Source organism: Lactuca serriola, chromosome 7, assembly GCF_051521515.1.
Source record: "Lactuca serriola cultivar US96UC23 chromosome 7, Lser_US96UC23_V15, whole genome shotgun sequence".
In the NCBI taxonomy this organism is placed as follows: domain Eukaryota; kingdom Viridiplantae; phylum Streptophyta; class Magnoliopsida; order Asterales; family Asteraceae; genus Lactuca; species Lactuca serriola.
This window is the reverse complement of record NC_136414.1, coordinates 68171034-68193859: the sequence shown is the minus strand read 5'-3', so window position 1 is coordinate 68193859 and position 22826 is coordinate 68171034. Positions and strand designations below refer to the sequence as shown.

Genomic DNA, 22826 nt, shown 5'->3' with positions numbered 1-22826 from the left:
TGATAATCCATGGAGCATTAGCCCACTATACAAGTATGGATGATTTACACAATCAACCCATATATTTAATTAGTCTTCTTTTTATCACTTAATTAATCCTAGATTAATTCTTGATCAATACTAATTAAATAATTTTATTAATATATTAGAACTTATAATATATTAACAAACCTTAAGTGTTATTTCTCTCATTATAGTCTATCCAAATGCATGATGCCATGCAACCCAAATGGACCATGCTGGGTCGGGTCAAGTCTTACCAATTATAGTTATGGACTTAGACATTAATCCAACATTAACATTAAACAATCATTCATTTCAAATAGATTTGATGCTAGTAAATACTAGGAGTTTTGATGTGATAATCGGCATGGATTGGTTAAGCCCCCACCGTGTTGATATTATGTATCACGAGAAGGCCATTCGCCTTCACCTCCCCAATCACGAAACCCTAATGATCTATGGTGATAAGCTTGTCGCCAATCTTAGTCTTATCTCGTGCATCAAGGCACAAAAATGCTTGCACAAGAAGAACTATGCTTTCCTCGCCCATGTGGTGGACAAAGCCAAAGAAGAAATAAACCTTAAAGACATCCCGGTAGCATGCGACTTCCCGAATGTATTTCCTAAAGACCTTCCGAGAATACCCGCAGAAAGACAGGTTGAATTTTGAATCAACCTCATACCAGGAGCCACATCAATTGCCAAATCACCCTATAGGTTAGCTCCCGCCGAAATGCAGGAGTTATCTAGTCATTTAAGTGAATTGTTGAGCAAAGGATTCATCACACCAAACTTCTCACCCTGGGGAGATCCAGTCCTGTTTGTCAAAAAGAAGGACGGATCCTTCAGAATGTGCATTGATTATTGGGAATTGAATAAGCTCACGGTCAAAAACCGATACCCACTCCCTCGGATTGACGATCTATTTGACCAACTTCAAGGAGCTAGTTACTTCTCTAAAATAGATCTAAGATCCGGTTATCATCAACTTCGAGTTCGAGAAGAGGACATTCCAAAAACTACTTTCCGAACTCGATACGGTCATTATGAATTTCTTGTGATGTCCTTCGGTCCAACGAATGCCCCCACCGCATTTATGGACCTCATGAATCACTCTGCCGCCCATTCCTCGATAATTTCGTAATCATTTTTATCGATGACATTCTTATATACTCCCGAAGCAAGGAGGAGCACGGTCAACATCTCCATCAAATCTTGGAAACTCTAAGAGCTGAAGGATTATATGCAAAACTCTCCAAATGCGAGTTCTGGATTCGCAGTGTAAATTTCTTGGGTCATGTAGTCAGTGAGGAAGGGATTCACATAGATCCTTCCAAGATCAAGGCCATTGAAGGCTGGGCTATTCCGAAGACCCCAACAGAAATTCGAAAATTATTGGGTCTCGCAAGCTAATACCGAAGATTTATCCAGAACTTTGCCAAGATAGCCAAGCCCCTCGCCACCTTGACACAAAAAGGTGTATCTTTCAAATGGACAGACAAGCAAGAAGCTGTCTTCCAAACCTTGAAGCGAGCCCTCTATAGTGCACCAGTGTTATACTTACCGGAGGGAACCAAAGACTTCATAGTATATTGTGGTGCTTCAAACCAAGGGTTAGGTTGTGTCCTCATGCAGCATGGAAAGGTGATAGCTTACACATCCAGAAAATTGAATACGCATGAAGTAAATTACACCACCCATGATCTCGAGCTGGGAGTTGTGGTCTTCTCCCTAAAGATTTTGAGGCACTACCTCTACGGTACGAAGTGCACCATCTTCATGGATCACAAGAGCCTCCAGCATTTTCTGAACCAAAAGGAGCTGAACATGAGGCAGCGAAGGTGGGTCAAGCTACTAAATGACTATGAATGCGAGATCAAGTACCACCCAGGCAAGGCTAATGTGGTAGACCATGCCCTGAGCAGGAAAGAATAATCAAGTCATCGTGTGAAGACATTATCAATAACCATCCACTCCCACGTAACCTCGCAGATTAAGGGTGCCCAATTTGATGCGTTGAAACCGGAGAATGCCACAAATGAAACAATGCATGGGATGGCTAAAAACATTGAAGTCAAAGGGGACAGAGCTTACTACTTCATGAATAAAATCTGGGTACCAAATCTTGGGGGATTCAGAGAGATAGTCATGAACGAGGCTCATAAGACGCGATATTCCATCCATCCAGGTTCGGATAAGATGTACCTGGATATTAAACAACAATATTGGTGGCCAAATATGAAGGCAGAGATCGCCACTTACGTGGGCAAGTGTCTCACTTGTGCCAAAGTGAAAGTGGAGTATCAGAAGGCCTCAGGATTATTACAATTTCCAGTAATACTCGAGTGGAAATGGGAAAGAATTACTATGGACTTCATAACCAAATTACCTAACACAGCAAACAGATTGGATGCTATCGGGGTGATTGTCGATAGATTAACGAAATCCGCCCATTTCCTGCTAATAAAAGAATCGTACAAGATGGAAAGATTAACACAAATCTATATAAAAGATATCATGAGACTTCATGGGGTGCCAGTGTCTATTATCTAGGATCGGGATAGTAGATTTACTTCACGGTTTTGGCAGTCGCTCCAGAAGGCAATGGGAACACAACTAGACATGAGCACTGCTTACCACCCTCAACTGATGGCCAGAGTGAGTGAACCATCCAAACACTTGAAGACATGCTCTGAGCGTGTGTGATCGATTTTGGCTAGTCATGGGATACCCACTTGCCTTTGATTGAATTCTCGTACAACAGCATCTATCACATGAGTATAAGGGTTGCTCATTTTGAGGCTTTATATGGTCGCAAAAATGCAGATCGCCTCTCTGTTGGGCCGGGGTGGGTGACACCCAGCTGGAAAAAGGGCAATCACCGAGCAGCACACTTACAGGATCAGAAATCATTCGAGAAACGACAGAGAAGATAATCCAAATCAAAGCCCGACTCCAAGCATCGCGTTACCGACATAAGAGCTATGTTGATAAACGACGAAAGCATCTGGAATTCCAAGTCAGAGATCAGGTGCTATTAAAGGTCTCTCCCTGGAAAAGGATGGTCCATTTTGGGAAACGGGGAAAACTAAATCCACGATACATCAGGTCGTTCGAGATGCTAGCCCGAGTTGGTCCGGTGGCATATAAGCTGCAGCTACCTGCGGAGCTCAGCAACGTACACCCCATATTCCACATCTCAAATTTGAATAAGTGCTTATCAGATGAAACTCTTATCATTCCTCTGGAAGAGATCGAAATAAACGAGAATCTCCTGTTCGCCGAACAATCGGTCAAGATAATGGACAGGGAAGTGAAGCGTACAAAGCAGAGTCGTAATCAATTATGAAGGTTCGATGGAACGCTAAGCGTGGACCAGAATCTAGCTGTCATATAAACATGACAAAAAAAGGAAATAATATGGGAAATTGTGGGGATGACACCTCACCATTGCATGGTGAGTATCCATGCTTAATATCCCTCATGTATCCATGAAAAACTCATGCATCTAGGTAAGTCCCATCACCTCTCTTCCCCCTCCTTCTTATTCTCGGCCAAGGACAAGAACAACCAACAACACTTTCATTTTATCTCCAATCCTCTCATTTCCATCTAAATCCTCAACGGAAAAATCCTCCTAATCTTCCCTAAAATCGTGTGGGTGTAAGGAGTGTTTAAAAGATCTTTTCATCCAAGATCACTTCAAGCTTCACTCTTGTGGTAAGATCTTGTAAACTTAAGTTGGTTTACTTCATTTTTAGCTAAATCACTCCTCATCAACACATGTTTTTGTGATTCTTGCTTCTTAGAACTTCCTAAGTAATAAATTCGTTCAAGAAATCTTGCTAAAGGCCGAGATCTCATCCATCCTTCATCAAAAACCGAAAACTCCAAAGTAATGTGAGTTCATACCCCCTATTTTTGGTTTTTATTCTATTTTAGGGGAGAATACAAGTTGTTTTGTGTAGATCTGTGTTTGTATGCATGATTTTGTGTGTTTTTCATGATATATGTGTTATGAACTCTATGAACTTGAAGATCTACTAAAATGTCATGATATTTGTGGAACATAACACTTATTTCAACTTATTATGCAAAGAAAAGGTTGTAAAATACATCAAAGTTACTTAAAACTATGAGATTTGCATAAAAGTGACAAAATAACCAAAAAATGGGGTATTTTATGTAACTCATGATTTTTAAGGGACCAAAAGGAATCTATTTTGAGAAATATGAATCATTTTGATATTTGTGACCTTAAAAAGGGCTAGAAGTGTAAAAACTCATAAATGAGCTTCTTTTGGGCTTTTACGAATTTTTGGGCCAAGATTGTAAATTTTTGGACTTTTGTGGGCTTAAATGTCATTTTCAACAAAGTTGTGCCAAAAATGTAATTTTTTTATAGGAAGAACCAAAAATGTGAATTTACTAAAACTTGGGCCAAAAAAAGATGAATTTATTTATAAATGGGCTGAAACCTTTACATAAAACCAAACCAAAAATGATATTTTTGACAAAAGTGAGTTAAAAATGTTATTTCTATTTAAAACTAGCATTAAATGCAAAATTTGGCCTTAAAGGACCTAAAATGTCATTTTTACCAAAAATATGTCATAATTGTAAATTTTGGGTTTTTGGTCCGTAAATGACCTTTTACAAAAAGGTGGGATTTTTATGTCATTTTGGTAAACAACATAGCTTAAACAACGAACGTAACAAACCACTGATCAATTTCGGTATTCTCATCCTAATTGGGCCTGGAAATAATATACATGTTTCATGGGCCTTAGTTGTCCTTTTACATGTATATTGGGCCTGGGATATAAATTCATATTATTTTTTAGCCTGGAAATAATATGCATGTTTAGTTGGCCTTAGTTGTCCATTTACATGTTTATTGGGCCTGGAATATTTCTTATATGTTTATTCACGTAAATTCGATCAAGGATGTAGTGAGACGTTTCGTTTGACACCAAATGAGTGTACAAACGTAGCCTGTAGTTATAACCAAAGTCTCCCAGAGTGAGAGTGTGAGTTTGTGTATAGATCTATACGGGGTTGACGCCCCACACCTGAGTTGTTCGCTACAGTTAGACTAGGCCAGTCTAGGGTGACAAACCGTACCTTAAACAAGTCAGCGTTTAATAGACGTCATGACATGCGAAATTGTCATTATCAAGTATGGTTATAACGACTCATTTAGAGGAATTAACGTTATAAAATTTATGGGAAACCATATGTTGTGGATAACACGGTAACCCATAGGTGCTGGTACTCAACCTCGGGTGTTGAGAATTCCAACATTCTCTTACGCAGACAACATCGGGTTGTCTGGAGTTCATTCTCTTTATATTCTCGCAACACTTAACACACATGCATTAATGCAAGATCAGACACAAACATTTCAAAACGGTTTTCAGAAAATATCGGATTTTCTGGTGTTGACAAAGTAGTACAAAACATTTTTCTCAAACATGCATATGAACTCACCAACATTATATATGTTGACCTTTTAAATTAACTTGTATTCTCAGGAAACCGTTGAGCAGGTCGGTCGACAGGAACACTTGGACATTTTGTTATGTTTTGTTTTCATCATATTCTAGATATTTTGGCATGTAATATTGTAATACAATACTCGATGTAAATAAATGACAGTTGTAATATTACATGTGTGATGATGATGATATTAAGTTTCAATTATATACTCTGTGATGATACTACCAGAATGAAGTCACCCAAGCCCCGGGACGTTTCCGCCGATTGGTTCGGGGGTGTGACACCATGGATTCCGTCTTTAGAGCCCTTGGACGAAATCTATTGGGCTTCCCAATAAGATTTCATCCACTCCACTCTATGGAGTCCATCAACCTGATTTTGCAACTATTGATGATTTGCAAAACCACTCTCTCTATTATTAATCAGTTCCTTTAATCCAAAATTAATACTAGATTAATTTTCGATTAATTACTAATTAATAATATGATTTCCATATAATATATTTATAAAATCATTCTGAGTATCAATTTATTATTCACATAATAAATCCTACTCTCTCTCTCTCTCTCTCTCTCTCCACTTGTCATCCTATCACGTTGCATGAATGAAGGCAACCTAAAAGGACCATGCTCATAATCAAATCAAGTACATATCAAAAATAGTTATGGGCTTAGACATCTAATCTAACAACTATAACCTATGAACGATTCATATCATGATTAAAAGTAAACAATAAAATACGATAATTGATAAAGTAAAGCCAAAATGTCAAATTGAGTCTATTAATTAAGGGTAAATAGCAAAAAAAAAAAAAAAAAAAAAAAAAAAAAAAAAAAAAACACTCAGTTTACACCAAAATTCTAATTTGACACTGTGTTTTTTGTTTCAAATTTGACACCGTGTTTTCCAATTTGTTATAGTTCTGACCATTTGACCGGTCAACCATGTTAAATGCTAGTGTGGCATAATGACGTGTCAGTTTTGATGACATAGCATGCTGACGTGTCAAAATTGAATTTTTTTTCACAAAAAACACTAAGTTTTCACTTCTTTCGATTTTGACACTAAGTTTAATTTTTCTTTCAATTTCGACACTATGTTTTTTTTGTTCCAAATCGAACATCATTTTTTCCAATTTTGTTCAATGTTGACAATTTTTTATTTTAAGCCGGATAAATATTTTTTTATTACATTTAAACCGTATAAATGTTTCTTTTCAATTAAAAACCATAATTTTGTATACACACAAGTTTTTTTTACATTCAACCCATAATTTTATGTATAAATATGTATTAGTTATATAAAACCGTATTTTATATTAAATACGCAACTTTAAAATGAGTTTGGAGGTTTGGAGACGTATAACCGATCAAAACTCGGATGTCAAGTTTGCAACCCATGAAATTTTTATGGTTAGTTTGATTATCATGATACAACTAATACATATTTATACATTATGCTTTGAATGAAAAAAAAATATATATATATCTTGTATTTAAATAAAAATGTGGTTTTTAAACAAAAAAAATATATATATTTATACACTTTAAAATGTAACAAAAAAATATATATATATATTTATATGGTTTCAAATGGAAAATTGTCAAAATTAAACAAAATTTGATAAAATGATGTTCGATTTGGAACAAAAAAAACATAGTGTCAAAATTGAAAGAAAAAATTAAACTTAGTGTCAAAAGCGAACAAAAGTGAAAACTTAGTGTTTTTTGTGGAAAAAAAATTCAATTTTGAGACGTCAGCATATCATGTTTGCATGCCACGTCATCATGCCACGTCAGCATGTAACCTGGTTGACCGGTCAAATGATCAGAGTTATAAGGCTGGAGGGAGTGGTGCCACCGAAACCGCACTCCGTCCTATGCCACGTAGACGCTAACTCAGATTTGCTCTTATTTCATCAACTAGAAACTGCAACGAGGGAGTGGGAAAAAGGTTAGGAGAGAGAAAAGAAAAAAGAAAAGAAAGAAGATAATTGGTTGAGAGAAGAGAGAGAGTGCAAGTAAAAGAGGAGAAAAGAGAAAAAGGAGTGCGGCCATGGACTACCGCACTGCGGCCAAAACCGCAAAGAACCGCGGCCTGGTGGCGGTGTGCGCGGCTGAGGTGGCACAAACCGCGGCCCCAAACCGCAGCCACACCCTTTAGCCTAACAATTTGGAGAACACAGTGTCAAATTTGGAAAAAAAAAAAAAAAAAAAAAAAAAAAAAAAAAAAAAAGACGATGTCAAATTAGAATTTTGGTTTAAACAGAGTATTTTTTTGCTATTTACCCATTAATTAACAAGAAATATCAACAATTGATAAAGTAAATTAGCTTACTTGCTTCATTGTTTGCCAATAGACACTACTATCATAACGATTGAGAATGACGATAATGGTCGGGCACAAGGGCGAAGGCAGCAGAAGGTTCGATCGAGCCTTATGTTTTGTTTCGCACGTCAATTTTTCTTAAATAAATAAAGGTAAACAGTAAAATACGATAATTGATAAAGTAAAGCCAAAATGCCAAATTGAATCAATTAATTAAAAAGAAACATCGACAGTTGATAAAGTAAATTAGCTTACTTGTTTCATTGTTTGCCGATAGACACTACTATTGCAACAATTGAGAATGACGATAATGGTCGGGCAGAAGGGCGAAGGCAGAAGGCAGCAGGAGGTTCGATCGAGCCTTATGTTTTGTTTCGCACGTCGATTTTTCTTAAATAAATGGGTACAAGATTTGGATTGGGTTGTTTCTTATCATTAAATGATTGGGTTTAAATATTTTAGGGTATCTTTAAAGAATTGACCATTAAATTTAGACTTTAAGTATTTTACATTTACTGGGATAGCACCGTAATATAATTTTTATTTTTATGAAAAATATATACTTCTAGACAAAATTTGAAGGATCACACGGGCTACCCACGCAAACATAGATCCTCCCTGCGATCAAGTGACACCTACAACTCTCTCCAAATATGTTTTTTTATGCTAAAATGAAAAATGTATTTTTTGAACGTCCCAAGGAACTTATTGATAACTATTAACTTTTTACTGCATGATATATTTTTTTTTTTAATTAGCACAGTTAAAATAAAACATCCAAAACAATATTTACAAAATAACCCCATAGAAGCACATAAAACGTATAAAGACTACGAAACCACAGATAAATTTACAAATGTCAAATCGAACATTTTATGTATTTACGTACACATCGTTTCCCCTGCTCTAAAGACACAACAAGTATCCTCTAATAATTTATTTCCCTCCGTCACATGAATGTATTTACAACAATTACTCAAACTTTTCATCATCATCATCAACATCATCATCTCCAAATCGTTCCAAAAACGTTACAACAAAAAATCAATCTCTTCATCATCCTTCAAGATGAAACTTAAGATTCAACAATCCTTCGGCCGAAATACTCCGCCTGACTCTCCCCCTCTGCACCACCACATGTGGCGGCGGTTCCGCCTGAAAACACACAACCACCACCGTCAAATTATCCATCGCTCCTCTCTTCATCGCCTCCTCCACCATCTCCTTACAACACCGCTTCACATCATTATGCTCCTGCAACCGCCGCCTGACAAAATCCACCGCGTTTTGGTTCCTAAACACGTCCCAAATCCCATCACTTCCAATTATCAAAAACTCGTCTTCTTTTGTTAGGGTTATGAGTTTGAGCTCGGGTTCGGATATTAGTGGGCCCATGTGGGTCCCGGTTTCCTTGAGCCCTTTGATGTGCCAGTTACCGATGGCTCGAGTCACGGCTAATTGACCATTTAAGTAGCCGTCTTCAACGAAGCCGCCTAGGGATTCGATCCGGACACGTTCTTTTTCGTAGCACGGTCGGTGGTCTTTTGACATCTCGAAAGCTAGTCCGTGTCGAGAGAGGATTGCTCGACAGTCTCCCGCGTTTGCCACAAGCAGAGACCTGAGTAAGGGTAAAATGGTCATTTAGTCTAGTTTAGTTACCTTCAAAAAAGAAACATACTTTGTGTATATTACATATATCATTTACCAATATTGATGTTTAAAATATATATGAGAAAATTAGAGACATGTTCGGAAATAGAAGGAGAAAATACACCGGGGGTAAATTTGTAAAAAGTTAGGATATAACAGGAAAATCCTTATTTCCCTTACTTTTTATGTTAAGTCATTCCCTCTATATATAGCTTATCTGAATAATTTTGTCCCCGTTAAAACCATTAAGTAAAAAAATAGGGTAAATACCAAAAAGTCCCAAGTTTAACACACGAAGTTGGCAAAAGCCCTAACTTTTTTTTTGTTGGTAAAAACCATAAGTTTTCAGTTGACAAGGTTTTTTGAAAACTTACGGTTTTTACCAAAACAAAACGTTAGGGGTTTTGCCAACAAAGCGTGTAAAACTTCGGACTTTTTTGGTATTTTATTCAAAAAAAGTCTCAAGTTTTACACATTTTGTTGGCAAAAGTCCTAACTTTTGGTTTTGTTAAAAACCATAAGTTTTTAGAAAACCTTCCATTTTGTTAAAAAAAAAATAGGGGATGACTGGATAAAAGGTTAAAAATGAAAGGTTTTCTAAAAACTTAAGCTTTTTACCAACCAAAAAGAAAGTTAGGGCTTTTTCCAACTTCATATGTAAAACTTGCGACTTTTTTGGTATTTGCCCTAAAAAAACAGCATCTTATTTACCCATTGTCATCGTTACACAGAACTCAAGATATCAACCTAGGTCAACAAGATTCCTCTATTTCGTCATTATTAAAATATATTTTAGCCACTTGGTCAAATAGTCAAACTTTCTAAGATGAACTAACTATACACCACACTTAATAACCATCGAAGCCTTTAGAAGCACAAAAAGATTCAATGAAACAGAAACAAAATATCAAAGAGATTAAAAAAAAAAAATAAAAAAAATAAAAATAAAAAAACACAATCAACTAACCTCCCAAATATCATAGCAGTAAGTGCAGTTGTGCCCGAAGAAAGAGCAGATTCAAGAGCACATGACCTCGCAAAAGCAGCATCTGTCTCCATAAATGACCTTGTCACCACTTTCTCAAGTTCTAATGGAAAATTAGCATCATCAACAATGATTCTTGGTAAATTATCACGTACAAAATGTGATGCACCTTTTCCTCCATGTCCATCAAACACCTATTTTCCCCCCCCCCCAAAAAAACCAAGTATTATTTTTCAACGTCTTTTCTATAAAAAAAGAGTTATTCTTTCAACAACCTCTGAGCTGGCCCACACTGTCCAGTCACCAAACATAGGGGCCCACTAGGGATATGAACTTCTTGTTTATGATAAAAATAAAAAAAAATAAAATAAATAAAAAAAAAAAAACTTACCCCATAAAATGAAACGGTTTCTTCATTTTGAAGTTTGTTATTGAAGTTTTTAGCTAAGTCTTGAATGCATATGTGAGTATCTTCCATGTAGGGTCTATGTCCAATATCAGACCACTCTCCAGACCGAAGCATTGGGGTGAAATTACTCTGTTTCTCCTCTGCAACAACTGTATCCTCACAAATGCTCTCCATCTGATGAAATTTTGATAAGATTAATAAAATTAATCATCACTTTTATAGAGTTTCAAGATTGTAATAAATGAAAGTCTCTATGGCATCAAAATGTGGATAAAAACAGGAAAGCATTGAAAGAAGAACTGTATTCGAACATTGTATCGAGAAAAGGCAACATTTTTTTGACATTATTTCCAGGGTTGCCCTTTAGCTTTTAACTTATTTGCTTTTCGGTGAAAAATAATTCAAGGTGTGTTTGGGATTGTTTATTAAAAACAGCTCATGCTTTTACAAAAAAAAAGTGCTTATCAGCTTATGTAGTCTTGAAATAGTGTTATAAACGAGTGTTTGGATAAGCTTATGTGATACGAAAACAGAATAAGATGATAAGTTGTTTTCATGGTGTTTGGCAAAATTCTACTTATACATGTAAATTGACCAAAAAAGATAGGGGTAAAAGGGTAAATTGGTATGTGCATCACTGGTCAAGAAAAAAGAAAAAAGTGAAGCTACAATCCATAGGGCTTTTTAGGGTTAAACCAATGATAAAGGGAAATTTGGTTTCCATGTATAACAAACACTTTTATATAAGTTAGATAGAAACAACTTATCAAAAATTGCTTATTTAAGTCAATAAGCACTTTTTGTCTTATTCAATCCAAACACTTTTTGTCTTAAGTCGTTTTATCTTCATTAAGTTAAAAAATAAACACTTATTATAGCTGACTGGATTAAGTCATGTCCCATTAAGTCAAAAAAGAATCAACACATTATTTTGATTACATTCACTCCTACCATACTTAATTTTGCAACAGATGGAGCAGGGAGTCGTGGTGCTAAATCTAGAAAAAAAAAGGGTATTTACGTAATTTAACATGTGATTTTCACTCCACAAAGAAGCAACTACCACAATCAAAAATCATAATCACAAGAAACAGAAAACCCAAAAGTGGCAATTTTATTGAATCTTCCTGTCTTTGTTAAGGATTCTAAAAGACATAGCAATACATTTCATTTATTTGTGTATTATAGTATCCTACTTTCATTCCTTTCTATTACAAGATTATACTTCTATTTATTTATTTATTTATTTTTCTTATTAGGGCATTATAAAGTGACAAGTTAAAAACAAAAGCAAATATAAACAAACAAATTCAAGAATCAAACTCCCATAATCCCAAATTGAATCAAACATATGCTTAGAAATTTCACTCGAAACATTAAAATATGAAGGAAATCATTCCCTTTTTACCAAATTAGCCCTAACCAATCCTAAACAACCACTGAAATTTTTAACAAAGTTCTTCCAGAAAAGGAACTTTTCTCAAAGCTATTGCAATCAAAACCGAATACCTACTGTTTCTATAAAAATTCACAAACAAGGATCGAACTTCCAAATCAAACCCAAAGGAAACCAAATCAAGCTTCAATTAGTGAAAGGAAAAGTATGAACAAACAACCTAATTTGAATATCAGTACAAACTGTTACAAAAACAGAATAACAGGAAAACCAGAGAACGATAATCGAAAATCGACAAAACGCAGCTCAAATTATCAAATATATGCAGAAAAAGAACGAATACAGAAGAAATCGAAGTAATTTGGTCAAATTCAAAGGTAATTTCCAACTTCAAACAAAAAAAGTTCAGAAAGTAATGATCTTTATTTATTCTCTTACCGGAAACGAATTGGAAAGAGTGATCTGATCAGAAGCAAATTGAGCTGTATTATGATCTGTTGAGAGACCCAGATTGTCTATTTCTTCGCACACCTTTTCTACGTCTTGTACGCACATATTTATGGATGAACGGATTCCAGTTTCTAAGCAGATTTTCTCTCTCACACACACACAACCACTGAAACACACACACAGAGAAAGAAAAAAGAGAATCAGAAAAAGGAAATTTATTGGATCAACGGAAAAGATTGATTAAAAACTTTCTTATGAGAGATGGGGTAATTAAAGAATCAGAAAAGGGCAATTAATTGGACAAAAGAAGAAGATTCCAAGAATATTTGTTTAGGGTATTATGTGGAAGAGATTATAAATTATGGTTGTGGTGGTTCTGTTTGCGGCAATTTTATTATATACTCTGATTGTTTCTTTCTTTCCCTTTTTTGCTGACGTATGCAGTTGCTTATGCGTGAGAAAGACTGAAAATCTTCCAGATTATTCTTGGAAATTATCATGAAAATTATGGGAAAGAGTGGATAGGAAAATCGAATATCAATATATCAATATATTATACAACTTTATATAAAAAAATATGGATTTTTTGGTTTTGATGGACAATATAATTTGCATATAGAATATAATAAGTTTACTTTTGACTTGAATTCTTGTAACAAATACATACAATAATGAGAATATTGTTCTTATTTTGTGGTGGTGGGGTGGAGTTTTGAAATTATGATCTGATTAATAAAGTATGTTTTAAAATATAGATAACTAATTTTATTATCTTGGACAAATTGATAACTGGTTTTAATCGGGATCATTAAAATAATCGTTTTTACAAAAGTCTTTAAACTTTTAATCAGATAAGAAAAAAATAGATTGCTAATAATCTAATATCACTACTACTACTATTACTTATGTACGAATCACTTCGTTTTTTGTAATTTTGTTTATTAATTATTAGGTATCAAACGATTAGATATTTATAATCAGTTTTAAAATTGCTATAACCAGATAATATTTTAAGTTATCACTTGTTTTTAATTATTATATTAATTTAACATACAATAGTCTGATGTATACCGATTAAAATAACATAACATAATATTTTCTTTAAACCAGAAAATTTTGTGGAAATTTGATGGTAAATGGAGGGAGCTCTTAGGACATGTTCATCGTGTAATAAAGCATTCTAAAAAATGAGATAAAAGAAACAAAACTAAAGTATACAAGCCTTTTAGTTCATTATTATATACCCATGACATTAGTAATATTCATTATTTTTACAAAAAAAAAAAATAATAATAATAATAAACAAATAAATAAATTCATATAAAGCTTCAATTTATAAATTTAAAGATAACAAGATAAATAACTGTTCAAAAAATGTAAAAAAAATCGCTAGAAGGAGGGCTTGAACCTCCGACCTTGTGGTTAACAGCCACACGCTCTAACCAACTGAGCTACTCCAGCTTTTTGTTAATCGAGTAACCTTTATTTTAATAAACGTTACATGCATCATCAAATCAGGAAACATGGAACTTTTATACTTTTTGGACATTAATAGACATGTATTAATAATAGAGAAAATGACAAAAATAACCATTTACACTAATTGCATTACAAAAATAGCCAAAAAAAAATCAAAATTACAAAAATGGCCACCCATTTCGCAGATGAGAAGGTCCTATCTGCGAAATGGGCTTCTCATCTGCGAAAGTACAAGTACCTAAAGCACAGTTGTGCTTTAGGTACTTGTATTTTCGCAGATGAGAATTTTTTTTTTTTTTAATTTTTTTTCTGTATAAATAGGGTTAATTTCGCAGATGGAATAGGGCCATCTGCAAAATCCTCTGAGCCTATCGGCGAAATGGTGTATTTTTTTTTTTATTTTTTTTTTTTAAGTTTGACTATGAAATGAATTGGTTTGACTACGAAATCACGTTGCTATATAAAAACTTTTGTAGAAAAAATATCATTTTGGTTGTTATTTGTTTAGGAAATACTCTCTACAATTTGCTCAAAAAATGATTGAATATTTGGTTTGTCTTGTAACCGGTGGGAGATGGCAAGTTAATGGAACTAATCTGGAATACATATGTCCACAGGGAGGTATTTCTGAACTCGCTTTGATATTTTCTAAGTATATTAGTTATAGTGATTTTATATCTTTGGTAAGAAGCAAAATTGGTTTGTTAGACAAATATAGAATTAGTCTTCGTTTCCACCATCCTGAATTAAATTATTATATAGCTATAGTTGAAGACGTGGATGTTAGAATGTTGATAAACGTAATAAAATGTAGTGGAGGAAGGGCTGTGAAAGTGTTTGTGGTGGTTGATGAAGTTGAGGAGGTTAATGGGGGTGGTGAAATTGGAAACCAACTTGTTGGTAATTTATGCAGTTATAAAGGGAGCAACGATCCGATAGGTACTTTCAATACTCCTAGTGTACCTCAGTTTCACAGTGTTGCTGAAAATGTTAATGTTAGTTATTCACCTATTCACTATGTGGATCCCGAGAATTACAAGTCTGTTGGTGATGATGATGTTGGTACATATCTTAATCATGTGGGTGGTCGTTGTGATGATGTTGCTGAATAAGAAGTTAAACTTATGAATAGGCGTGTGGTAGATAAAACTAAAAAGAAAAAAAATTCAACTCAAAAAAATGAAAAAAATCATGTTTACGGGCATTATGTTGATGTTGGTGATGTATGTTTAGATATAACCGAGCTACAAAGTAATTCCGATAGAGATGAGTTGGGTGATGAAGTTAAAGCTAAGTATCCCGATAACCTTTTTCACGGTATGCCCCCTGTACCAGCATGGCCAGTTGATCTTAATGAAGATATCCCAACACAGATGGTAGACATTAATCTTCAAAAGATTCAATGTGAGAGTATATTTAAAAACAAAGAACTTTTAAAGTGGTGTATTGGTAAAAAAATGTCTTCGAGAAGGTTTCCAGACGAGGACAAGTAGATCCACCAAATCAAGGTATGAAGTTGTGTGTGTTTCGAAAAATTGTTCTTGGTTACTAAGAGCAAAAGCAATTAAAAATTCTGATGGACTTTTCCAAGTGAATAAATTTGTTGATGTACACACATGTTCTTCAACATTGTTGCAACCTAATCATCGACAAGCAAACAAATATGTTTTGGGTGAATATGTTGCTGATGTTTTGGCTGAAGACTATAGTAGAGTTTATCGGGGAAAAGAAATTGTTAATGATATGAATGCTCAATTGAATATCAATATCTCATACCATCAGGCATGGCGTGCGAAGCAATATGCATTGTTGTCGTTAAGGGGTACGAAAGAGGATTCTTTTACCAAACTTCCGGTGTATTGTCACAACTTGGCCAAACATAATCCGGGTACTGTCACACATATTAAAACAGATGCTGATGATCGCTTTGAGTTTTTGTACGTCGCACTCGGTTGCTCGGTTAGTATTATCATGTCCTAATTTTTTTTAATATTTATTTTGGTGTATTTGAATAGATATACAATGTATTGTAGGTATGAGCTTTTGTCAATTTTTGTAAGCCGACCCTAGTAGTAGATGGAGCTCACCTAAAGGGCGAGTTCAAAGGTACCATGCTACTTGCAGTTACTAAGGACGGACAAAATCAAATATTACCGGTTGCATATGGTATATGCAAAAATGAGTGTACTGATTCTTGGACATGGTTTTTTCAAAAACTACGTGATTGCATAGGAAATATGCAGGAGCTTACAATTATATCTGATAGGTCTCCATCTATAGCAACATCCGTTGCCAACATTTTTCCTCACGCTCATCATGGAATATGTGGTGTCCATTTGTATTTCAACATAGTATCTAGATTCGGTAAGAGTAAGACGGTTAAATGAATTTTTTGGGAGGCGTGTAGGGCGTACACAGTTGATGCTTTTGATGCTGCCATGGATGTTATGAAAAAGACAAAAGAACCAATATGGGAGTACTTAAAAAGTATAAATCCAGAAACCTGGTCAAGGGCACATTTTAAAGGGAACCGATACAATCTTATGTCGTCCAACAGTGCGGAGTCTATAAATGCATTATCTAGACACGCACGTAAGGTGCCAATACTTATGTTGATTGATTTTTTTTGTGCTACAACGCAACAATGGTGGTTTCAAAGACGTAACTTTGCAGGTATTACGTGAATTTGTAATATTAATGTTTTATTAGTTTTGATGTTATTGATCTTAACTTCTTCATTTTGGCTGTTTTTTTAGCGGAAGCAACAACAACACTTACCCCTTGGGCGGATGAAGTTGTAAAAGAAAACAAGAAAACTTTTACGAAATGGGATGTTCGCATGATCTCAAATACGAAATGCGAGGTCAAAAAGGGGGCACAAAATGTGATTGTTGATTTTCAACATATGACATGTACATGTAGGCATTGGCAACTTGATGGGATACCTTGTGGTCATGTCATAAGATGTTTAACAGTGAACAATTACCAAGACTGCTCGAGGTTTGCATTAAATGCTTACCTTACCGAAACACTGAGGAAAACATATGAGGAATCAATAAACCCTCTGCCGAAGCCATCCGAATGGGAGATCCCCGATGATTTGATGATTGTTAAGCCACCTATAATGGATAAACGTCAGCCAGGCAGGCCAAGAAACACAGACCGCATTCCATCCCAAGGCGAGGGTCCAATTATAAAAGAGTGTTCTACATGTGGTCAACTAGGACACACGAGAAATAATTGTACTGGAAGGGCGTCTGGTAGCAGAGCAGGTCACATAATTTCTACTCCAGAAATGGCATATAATATTGGTGGTTCAGCGGGTTGCTCACAAACCCATAACGCTGATTTTGATATAAAACAACCTTGAAATTAAGAGTAATGACGAGTTGTTAGCTTATTATGTATTGTAATATTTTTATTAACTCTTACAAGACATTGCTATGCTTTCATATTTTAGTTAATTTTGTTGATTATAACAATGAATGAAGCCTTTATATTATAAAATATAGTTTGCAGATTTATTTTAACAGTTACAACATGTTATTTAAAAAAAACAATAAACGATCCTTTGGCAACCTAATATGTTTCATGATAATATTACAACAACTTTATAACTAATTTTTAAACTCAGGGAACTGCAACGGCTACTTCTCTTTCTCCATTGTTATATAGTCATCCCTAATTCTCATTTTGTCTTCGAAACGATCCTTTTTTACCATAATGTGTATCAACTGCTCATCCTTCTCAGCAAGCCGTTTTTCAGTCGTTTTGATTGCATTCTTACTCTTTTTTATCCAATCTTTATGCTCTTTGATTTTGTTTTTATTGAGGTCAATCCATTCTTGAGCTTATTTGCATTCCGAATCTATATCATTAGCAAGTTGAGTGAGAAGTCGGGATGACTCTTTGTCCTCTTCTTGTTGTGCTTCAACCTTCTTTAATTCTTCAAAATTTTCATGTGACATATATGGCCCGGCTGAAGAGGGTATAAAAAAAGGGTCTACCGAATCACAGTAGTAACAATCTACTTCGTTGCATGAGCAAATTTCGAATTTGTGTGAGGAACTCATAATAAAGTCGACATTGTATTAAACTGGAGCAATAAGTGGTATTTATACATACTAGACAGTAATGAGATGTCCAACTTTGAAATGACTAGACAGTAATGACAAGTCACTATAGTAACCTGCACATCCCAGTGGGACCCTTAAGTGACAAGAGATAAATGACAGTTTGACATGACAAAACACTACATAAAGCTGAAAATGGTAGTCCAAATATTACCATTTCGTAGTCAAAGTATTAATTCATAGTCTATTTATTTATATAAATAGATGTTTAAGATCTATAAACCAAACACCCAAATCACCTAAACGAAACGAATTCCCATTATTAGAAATGTCGTCAAATGCACCAAGTTCTTCGAATGAAGTACCTGGTTCCAATTCTGAAAGGCCATGGACGACAAACGAGGTGTTACTTCTAACACGATGCTGGCTAAGTGTTAAGGATGGTGAACCGTTACTTGCTCCCCCGCATTGCCTAATTGGTGATGAATGGAGTCGCCTCACATCTTTGTTTAACCATGAGATGGGAGAAGGACAAAAAAGAGAAAAATCAGATGTTGTTACTAAGTGGACGGATGTAAAGGAAGAAGTGACATGGTTCAATCAAGCATGTAGTTATGCGAAACGTAACAATGTTCGTTATCGTGACGAAGAAGAGTTCTTGGAAGTTGTTACAGAGTTTTACATCTGTGAGCATGACGGCAGAGACTTCGAATACGAGGAAGTTTGGAAGGTTGTTAGAGATAAACAGTATTTCAAGTAGACCGCTCTAATTTGTGTTAAGAATAACCCATGGACTTGTGTTTTACGTTAATGCTTTGTTCGTATTATGTCGTTGTTTTTCATGTAATTGTTGTGATGTTTTTAATGGTTCATGGAATCCTTGTTACTAATGTATTCTAATATATTGTGATAACTAATGCAATGGTCATTTATTAACTCAAGTTAATGATACGAGTTGCTCACATAATAAACTAAAATAGATTTTAAACAAACGAAATACATACGAAATACATCAGAAAAACATGAAAATAACCTAGTACATGAAAATAACCTAGTACTCAAATAATAAACTAAAATAGATTTTAAACAAACGGGATATATTTCAAGATATTCCAAGGGGCTTCAAACTGGAATTCCAACCCGTTACTTAATGACTTGTATTCCTCCTTAGCAGCTTCCAAGATGATATCCTCAGTAGCATTTAAACGTGTGTCGTCAATTTTGGTATAAAGATCGTTGAATAATAGAACTTTGGTTTTCATTTCATACCATCTTGCTAAGATGTCTAGTTCGTCACGATCGTTTCTTGTAGCCATTCGGTTTTCAGCATTGAAAATATTTGTTAAACGGCTCCAAAACATTGGATCGTTCAACTTGCTTGTCTCGTACACATGAATATAAGCATGTGTAAGAACCAAGAACTCTTCATTGCTCCATGATATAGAAGTCATTTGGATTGAAACAAAGAGAGTAGAATCTAAAAAACAATATTTGAACAACTATATTGGTTAATTTAATAAAGTATTGCATGTAACTTAAGGTCAATTTATAGTTGACAAGTCATTGCACCAGGAAAGTAACGAGTCGTTATAAATAGATTTCAATATCCGTTGTAATTGTATTCTATTACTTCCCTCCTTGCAATTATGGACTCACCACGTATATGGAGGAACGCAGAGGAGGTCGCTTTGGTTCAAGCTTGGATTACAACTGTAGAGGTGGATTTTCCACCGGGTCCCCCACAAGTTCGTGCTGGATCATTTTGGTCTCGTGTCTGTCATTTGTTTCACCATTTAATGAACCGCACTCAATATCGAAGAAGAAGAGATGTCAAAGCGAAGTTTCTGGATATGAAAATGAAGGTGAAACAATTTCAACGTATTTATAACGAGTTGGATAACGAATGTACTTGTCTGCATTTCATAGTTGAACTTTTTGAATTCATAGTCAAACTAGTTCATTTCATAGTCAAATTTCACTGACCGACATGACAATACTACATAATGTACTTGTCTGCATTTCATAGTTGAACTTTTTGAATTCATAGTCAAACCAGTTCATTTCATAGTCAAAAAGAATTGTCGGTAATATGATTTATTCTATAAATGGGTGTCACTCATTATGAAAAAATTTAACTGACAAAGTAACTCCGATTTAAAAGAATAAGAAGGCTAATGGCATACTGCAATTGCGGAGGAGAACGTATCGTTAGGATTTCGGGTACAACTAAAAACCCAGGAAGATTGTTTTACGCTTGCCCGTATTTGGTATCATGTTCTTACCGTCATTCAAATTTAAACCCTCGTGTTTACATCACACAAATCTATTTTCTTACTGTGAATATTAAATTTAACAGGGACCAAAATGCGGGTTTATCAGTTGGGTTGATGAAGAGAAGGACCAATCTTCTATGGTAATAGCTAAAGTAGCTAACTCTAATAAGCTCTTTCAATCAGAAAATAAGAAGTTAAAGATAGCGTTGGTTTGTAGTTGGGTGTTGTTCTTGGCAGTTCTTGTTTACAAGTTGTAAGCTTTTCAATATTGTTTTTATGGTTTTGAAGTTGTTAGGTCAATAAATTGTTGTATTTGTAACGTTAAAACAAATGTTGTAGTCGTTCTTATGTTGTATGTATTGATAAGTAATTAGTAGGTCATTAAATTGTTGTAATTGTCGTAACGTTATATTTTTTGTCATCCGTTGAGTAAACTCTAAAAATAAACTAATAATGAAATCCAACATTAATTTGTATATACATTTATATAATCCAACTACATAGGAGCAAGACTAGACCCCCAAATAATTTTTGCCATCCGGAGACGGAACTCTAAAGCTGCGTTCTTTGGGTCAATAAGAACACGTATTGGTTGACCTGAAACCAATTGCTCCATAAACATACAAAGAAAAACACCGCAATCTCCCAAATGACTACTTTGTTAGGGAACGTTTTCTTCATAAATGAATTGCATATTCAATGGAATCCTTGGGATGTTCCTCCGGGCCCAATACTTAATCTTGTCCAAATAATTTGCCACCCGACGTTCAAATTTGGAAAAGATTCCTTCGGATTGGAATTTTTCATAAGCACCTCTACCAAGACTGTCATAAATATGCACTTCCATTGACGCTAATCGTAGTTTCCCAAATAGCCAATGATTAGGGGATGAATGAATCGGCAATAAGACCTGTATAAGGATCAGAAAATAAAATTATGTTTATTTACATCACAATACAAAAACATCACAATACAAAAACATCACAATACAAAAACATAACAAAAAAACGATATTATTTTCAATATAAACTATTAAGTTTACCGTATCAACATCCCACCAAGCAACCATGAAGTTGGGGTACGTAGCAATACCAGCCATAAACGCCCTCCAGTCCTGTCCTTCTTCCAAAGCATGAGAAACAAAAAAAATTTGGAGGCATTATTGTATGTCGGTCACTCTCAAACCGTCTCTCCATCAAAAGTCGGTACCAAATGGTTATATGCTGCACACATGATACTTTTGTTATTGACTAAAAAACAATTAACTCTTAAAAGAATTAATTAACAATTTATTTACCGCTGACTCCAACCATCCGTCGTGTGTATGCCCAAACAATGAGCTCCAAAAATCTCTATCTAACACGAAATTAAACAAACGATGTTGCACATCATATGAATGCAATACATAATTTTGGATGACATCCTCACCGCCTGCTACGTAAGGTTGCAGGCGCAACATGGAGAAGTCATGAGCAACACCAAAAACTGGAGGAGGAACGGGGCTTGTTGATTTCATATCAACCTTCTTTTTTGTTCTTCTTTTTTGCTTCGGTGTCGTGTGCAACTAAAAACAATATTCAAATGTTTAAATCTATATCTTTCAGATAATTCACATAAACATAAAATCATCAGTTTATAAATAAAACGAATACCTCGGTGTAAGGAGGGCACAAATATTGTGATGGTTTTCGACTCCTCGGTTTATCGGGTGTAACTTCTTTGTCATCATCATCATCATGAAAATAATCTACATTTCCCGTTATTATTAGTTCGTCTTCGTCCGGCACATCATCATCAAATTTGTTCCCTGCATTGTCATTCCTCTCCTCCCACTCCTACATTAAAAATAATACTTTATACTTAATAACGAAATACACATAATTTAATAAGCAATAATATCTAAATAAACAAAATATTTATATTAATGTAACTATAATAACCTCTTTAACTTCACTATAATCGTTTACATCAAACACATCATCATCAAATTTGTTCCCCGCATACTGAGTACTCTCCTCCAACACCTACATTAAAAATATAACTTTTTACTTAATAACGAAAGACGCTTTATTAAAAAGTAATTATTAAAATCGTAAAGGTAACATCTATAACAACCTTGTCGTCTTGAGTATCACCAAAAACATTTTGAGTTGTATTGTTTTTATTCATCACTTCATCTTGCACAACCTATATTTTCAAATATAAAATATGAACACAGGTATTCATATATGTTAATAAAATTTAATAAATAATGTAGCGTGTAACTAACCTGTTCATCATA

General features: G+C 34.7%; 1 protein-coding gene, 1 long non-coding RNA gene and 1 other non-coding gene across 3 annotated transcripts; all 3 read right to left on the bottom strand.

Annotated features, from left to right (window-relative positions):
* Positions 1-8639: 8639 nt before the first annotated feature.
* On the bottom strand, positions 8640-13080 carry LOC145061586 (putative protein phosphatase 2C 27). Its single transcript, XM_079009115.1, has 4 exons — positions 12709-13080; positions 10857-11048; positions 10448-10659; positions 8640-9448 (listed from the first exon to the last, which is right to left on the bottom strand). Exons 1-4 carry the CDS (start codon positions 12823-12825, stop codon positions 8887-8889), a joined length of 1083 nt encoding a protein of 360 aa, XP_078865241.1. The 5' UTR covers positions 12826-13080; the 3' UTR covers positions 8640-8886.
* Positions 13081-14107: 1027 nt separating this feature from the next.
* On the bottom strand, positions 14108-14181 carry TRNAN-GUU (transfer RNA asparagine (anticodon GUU)). The gene has a single exon. It is a non-coding gene; the product is annotated as a tRNA-Asn (tRNA).
* A 7497-nt stretch (positions 14182-21678) lies between these two features.
* On the bottom strand, positions 21679-22325 carry LOC145063591 (uncharacterized). Its single transcript, XR_013688022.1, has 3 exons — positions 22198-22325; positions 21843-22109; positions 21679-21768 (listed from the first exon to the last, which is right to left on the bottom strand). It is a non-coding gene; the product is annotated as an uncharacterized LOC145063591 (long non-coding RNA).
* Positions 22326-22826: the final 501 nt, after the last annotated feature.

Excerpts from the sequence above, each read along its gene's own strand:
- LOC145061586 (XM_079009115.1), bottom strand. The coding sequence starts at position 12,825 with ATGTGCGTACAAGACGTAGAAAAGGTGTGCGAAGAAATAGACAATCTG. Across the intron at positions 11,049-12,708 it reads CTCTTTCCAATTCGTTTCCG|ATGGAGAGCATTTGTGAGGA; the intron begins GTAAGAGAATAA and ends AAATTTCATCAG. Across the intron at positions 9,449-10,447 it reads ACTGCTATGATATTTGGGAG|GTCTCTGCTTGTGGCAAACG; the intron begins GTTAGTTGATTG and ends ACCCTTACTCAG.